The 6,000-nt window shown below is 38.8% G+C and overlaps 1 protein-coding gene across 1 annotated transcript in view; it reads right to left on the bottom strand.

Moving 5' to 3' along the window:
* FNIP2 (folliculin interacting protein 2) overlaps positions 1–5,887 on the bottom strand; it is a 32,982-nt gene extending 27,095 nt beyond the window's left edge. The window contains exon 1 of the mRNA XM_009636467.1: positions 5,703–5,887. Coding sequence (XP_009634762.1) covers positions 5,703–5,887 — 185 coding nt within the window. The remainder of the gene's footprint in view (positions 1–5,702) is intronic.
* Positions 5,888–6,000: the final 113 nt, after the last annotated feature.

The raw sequence follows: 6,000 nt of genomic DNA on the forward strand, positions 1-6,000 counted from the left end.
GGCTTCAGGTTCAGCTACAGAAATACTTTTCATTACATAGCTGACAAGCTGGAATTAATGGGAAAAAAACCTACTACTGCATAAAGCAGTGGTGCTCAGTCATATTGCCTCATCCCTGACCTGGATCTAGGGGGTAAGAGTACAACTGTTATTAATAGTTATTGGTTTAACAAATTGCATAACATGACATTCAGTCAAGGCCACACAGATCTCCCACCCAAGAGGATGTTTCATTTAGGAATTTTCCCAAACTATGCCCTACAGAGAAGGAAGGTGAATTGAGAGGTGAGCACAGAAACTCCATACAGCTGAAAGACAAGGATTTCTGAAGCCATTTCTTTTATCCCATGCCCTGTTAACAGCCATAAATCAACAGTGAGGTAAACACCATCAACTCCTGTTAGAGTCAGTAAGGTAACCATGGGCAACTGCTTTAGGAGCACAGAGACTTGCAAATTTAAAATCATTCCAAGTAAAGCCAGCTTAATCTCTTCTTTGTGCTTCATCTTGCATTTCAGAGATCAACTCTCCTTTCCGTGTAGCTAGGAACGAAAAATAAGCCTAAATAGGCACCTTTTTCAAAGCTGAAAGACCTCATCAATCTGGAAGGTTTTATTCTATTTTTAAATACCTTGAGACAGAATTAGCCAGATACCCATCTCTACTGTAAGGTACTCTGATACAAGCATACTCTACGTACATAATATACAAGGGTCCAGTACAGATCAAAGCCAGATCATGGAACAATGCTAAAGGCTGTTTTGCCATCAACAGTAAGGCAACTTGTTGATGTGTTTGTAACATGTTGCCTCCAAAATGCTTGCAGTGCCAGGCAGATTTCTTTTCAAGCCTTCCCTTTCAAAGGGAGTCACAGCATTAAGTTAACCTGCATGAGATCAGACCCGATACCGTTGTTGATAGTTGCCCAACAAAGATCCTACACACCTCACATATACAGAGAGCTGCAACTACACCATCTGTTTTAAAAGTCTGTTACTAGTCCCTCAGCCCACTGCCTGTGCAATGCTATTACAAAATCCAGTTATACAGAATGCAAGAGAAGTCAGAGCCACCAGAAGACTTCATCCTAGTCTGCCACGTGAATCCAGTGCTCTTCAGTACCAGATACTCTGCTACCCCTTTGGTTATACAGCCACCTATTTACTTACACACTTCCTGCAACAGTCAATACCTGAAGTAGCTATGCTGATTTCTTAAAAAGGCCACAGGTCTTCCCTCCTTTCAACAACAAATAAAAGGTCCATCTCTATGGCCTTAATTTAAATTGCATGCAAGAGCAATGCTTTATGTATCTCCAGGACTGGCACAGCAGGATCTGCAGTTCAGACCACAGGATTGCAAGTCTAAACAGAGATTCATTTCAGGCACAGATTGAGCCAATCCAGCCCAGCATCTGCCCACTGATGCTAAAAGCATGCTCAATACTTGTGTTGCATGAATTTAGGCTTCCTTATGAACAGGTGAACTCCTGCATTCTGCACCAAAGCAAACTTCATGTTGTTCATGTGGTGCCAACTTCTGAGTGAGATGTGAACTCTGTTTTATAACAAATGCTGACGTAGAAGCCAATTTAACAGCCTGCTGAGGTGTCTTTTCCACACAGCACACTAGAATTAGAGTGCTGCAATCTTTCAGAACTTCAGATTCTAGTACCAGGCAGCAACGAGCCAAGAAGTTACATGAAGTCCATCATACAGAGCTTTATGTGACTAATAGACCAGATCTAGGGAAGTAACTTCAGATAATGCTTTTCACAATACTAACCAAACATCAAACTTGTGCTTTAATGAAGTCTTTGAACTACCCAGAACACAGATGCAGTTCCTGCAGCAGTCCTACCCATTACAGAAGAGATCCATCCTACTAAAACATGATTTGATAAGATCTAGCATATATATGGGCAAGTTATACAGGCATATAAACCCGTAGTCTCTTTACTTTGACGTGGAATCTAACACCAGGCCCAAGTGATGTCAGATGACCGGGGGTGATGAGCAGACAGCTTACAGTATTTCCACCCTTCACTGTTTAAGTCAGCTTATTTAACATACAGCCCCCAAAACAGGGACCGCAGGAGTATCCAATCATTTCCTAAAACCACAGCATTGAAGAATGCAGACAGGTACACAGACTCATTCCTCAGCTCCATTTTCACATGCATAAAAGCAAAACCCCCAAACCATTACTTACTTATCTTAATATCAGCTTCTTGCCTTTCAGCATTGCTAAATAAGCATGTGCTGCTTTTTGTTTCTTCTTCACATATAGTTTTTGAAAAAGAGATAAGATTCCCTTACATTTAATGAAAAAAACCCACCACACTTCTGCATTGTATAGCTTAACATTTCCTTTAGATGTTAGAAAGTAACAGCTTAAGGGTTTGAGTAAAAAGAGAAAGAGCCCTTGCGCTCTTCCATCAGTTGTTTCTAGAAAAGTAAGACCAAAATATCCAAAATATGCAATGGAACTATTTTAGCCTGTTTTTTCCTAAGGAAAAAAGGCTCCTATGCTCACAGGCAACCTATATGCATACAAGTTCACCTTGCCCAGTTATTTGTTAATTCACTAATCAATTTCAACCACCAAAGTTTGACCAAGGGATATATATTTCTATCCTCCAAAAATAAACAATGAAGGAGATAAGACTCTTCCCTGTGCCCCTCCTCCCAAGGCCACAGTATGAACTAATGTTAACTTTAAGGCAACAAAAAAAATCCTCACAATGCATTTGTGGGAGATAGAGAATGGGGAAAGAGAAGATTCTGAAAGTGTTATGTGAAAAGCTTGCAGCAGAATTTGCACATTATTAGACTGAATTTTCTATTTTTCATTGACAATTCTGTAATTAAATTATTAATTCTTCCACTTTGGGACTAGAAAGCAAACCCTTACCACACTTACAAAAAGCCCCTTATTTTCCAGCTGCACCACATTATGAGATTCTAACAGTCTACTCCATGTCCAATTATAACAAATATTGATGTTTATTCATATCAAAATTGCCCTTTTAGCTCTTCACCACCGCTCCTGACAGTCTCCTACTTCACATCTCAAGACTCAGTTGTTTTCCTTACACTCATTTGGTAAAATCTAAACTGGCATACTGTTCATGGTTTGCTTTTTCTCTGTTTCTGCCCAAAACCAGCTTACCCAACCAAATGTAAATACTGAAGGAAGCTATGCGAGAGTTATATAACACAAGTAGTTTGGCATATGTACCTACTACCGAAAGTGTTACGTCTGATAACAAAACTACGTAATCCCCAGGGTAAGCTACAGATCCCTTATAAACGTTTAGCAAGAATAAATGTGCTACAATCACTATTTTTGGATAAATACTGTTGCTTCTTTCAGTCAGCTAAAAAAAACCCTTCAAAAATAAGTTTTGCTAAATGCTAACTGAAACATCATTTGCCTTAGCGCCCTTTATATAAAAATGTTCTCATTCTGCTTATACAAGACAGACCTTACAGGTTCAATTCCTGTTTAAGAACTACTTAATGAACAAAATGACACAAGATCTGTGCTGAAGGAATACATATTGCTAAGTGACTTATAAAACAAATGTTAGAAATAAACCTAAAAAAATATGGTAAGTTTTTTTTTAAGCCACCTGAGTGTCAGTGTACTACAAAATGACAAAACAGGCTTCTAATAACTTTACACCCTAGAAAGGTAAGGAAGTGGACAGACTGACCACTAACTGAAGCATTTCACTTTGGCTTAAAAACAATGCATTATGCCAGGTCCTGCATATTCTTAAAATTAGCTGAACTAATATGAGCTTGCACAGATGTTCATATTTCAGGTTAAATGTGCTATTTTGATCAAACACAATGTTTTCTTATTTGATCACAAAAATAAAAGCCCCACATATCCTTTTTCCCTTTTTGTAACTATGTGGTCCTTCCTATTACTCATTTGTGCTCTGGTAATTGCTGGACCCTTCTGTAAACTAACAGAATTCTCTGCAGCAGCAGCTGCTGTTCGTCCCAGCAAATGAAAGTGGATCAGAAATGCAGCTTGCAAAAGGAAGGAAGAAGTAGGAGGCAACGGAACCTCCACCTCTTGGTGGCAGCATGAGTTACACCAACACACTTCATGGAGCTATATACCTTTAGGAAAGGGCACAAAGAAAACATTCCCTATACACTTCAAATAAGTATTGAGGCTATTTAGAATGTTAATTGGGTTTTCTTGGTCCCGAGTCAGTTTTATGCCTGCTTACTGAGCTGAACTGACTCCCTAAGGGGAGCCAGTTCCAGAAGGACTAGAAAGGCCAAGGCCAGCACAAAGGTAAAAAGGACAAGAACATGATGCCAGAAAGCAAAGGAAGAAGAGGCAATGTGATTACTCCCTTCAGAGCAGATCTTTCCTGCATCTGGAAGATGCTAGAACTAATAAACATCACCTTCACGTCAAAACAAGTAAATAAAATCAAGTGGTCTACATTCATACAACACTAAAACCCAGTCTACTAAAGGTACTAAAACACTATGGATTTTTATTTTTTTTTTTTGAAAGAAAGCCACAGGTTTGGAAGAGCTTACAGATATCCTGGCAAGTTTTCTCCTCAGTTTCCATATTAAGCTCAAGTTTGCTTTATTTTGTCTTACATTGGCATATAAGCTACTTTCCTTTGGCTTGTTCAACATTTCTTCCATTACAGATACGAGACATGGAGGCAAGGAGATCTCTCTTACCTAGAGGAAAGCAGACTCATTTGTTTCTGGGAAAAAGCCACAAGTAGTTTGCCCCATTCTGTCCTGAATCAGTATTTTCAGTTAATATAGATCTCCAAACCCTGATCTTTACAAAGAAAGCTCTTACTTCACATTTATAATAATCAGCACATTTATAATAATCAGCATGCATGCAATAACTGAAGAGTGACCTATTTATTTATGTTCAAAAACTACTTCAGCTGACCTTAAAGCATTTTGGAAAGTGACTAACCACTCACTACTTCAGTGCAACATCTATAGGCTAGAGAAATAAAAAGGCTGAAACTTGTATATCTATCTATTCTTTTCTGCTTCTTAGACCAGTGATCCTGAATGTAGACTATTCTAACACCCTTGGGTGTTAGAATTTAGAAAAAGCTGCCCTGAACCATATTTTCAACACAGTTATGTAGCAGTAGAGACTCAGACATTGGAGACATGCTGGCACACACCTGAAATCCACCACAAAGAAGTCAAAGAAACACTATTTATACTCCAGATTACTTTGATGTCATGCTTGATCTAGGTCATTTACAAGTAAAGCAGAGGATTCCCCTCTCCGTTTTTCCCCAACTTCACAGCATTCTCTCCTGCCTGCTCCGCAAACTATTACTACTTAACCAACTAACACAAGAGGGGGCAAAAAAACAAGAGGGGAAACTAATTAGAAAACTAGAAAAAGAAGGCAAGATTATTTAACCTTAACTGAAAAAGAATGGCAATTACCCTTCATACCTCAGTTTGCATATACATAAATCTTACATCAGAGTCCAGAATGTAGACAGGGAAGACTTTCTGGAGTATCAGTCAGCATCATCAGGAAGAATAATCTTCTAATAGAACTTTTCCAATTACTTACAAAATAGCCATTCAGGCACATGATTATAAATCTAGTATCAACTAAAAACATCCATTCTCTGCCAAAAACCATATATATCGAAAAAGTTACATGCATACCTGTTTTGCAGCCGTCTAGTCACTCTGCTTACACAGCTGACATTGTGGTCTCTCAAAGATTTTCTAATCCTTTCATCCAATTTGGTACAAGAGAGATTATTTCCAAGTGGTACATCGTTGCTGTTTCTTGCTCTTTCTATTTGTCCCCCTGTGCCATTTGTAGCTTTTGGTGTACCCCCACACATCTTCTTTCGCTACAAATCCTCCTGTAAAGCTCCTTCAAAGAAAACTAAATACCCGCTGAAGGGATACAGCCCCAAGCGGATTTCTTTACTATAGATCAACCATTAACAACGGT

This window comes from Egretta garzetta, unplaced genomic scaffold (genome assembly GCF_000687185.1).
Source record: "Egretta garzetta isolate BGI_Z169 unplaced genomic scaffold, ASM68718v1 scaffold114, whole genome shotgun sequence".
Taxonomy (NCBI): Eukaryota; Metazoa; Chordata; class Aves; order Pelecaniformes; family Ardeidae; genus Egretta; species Egretta garzetta.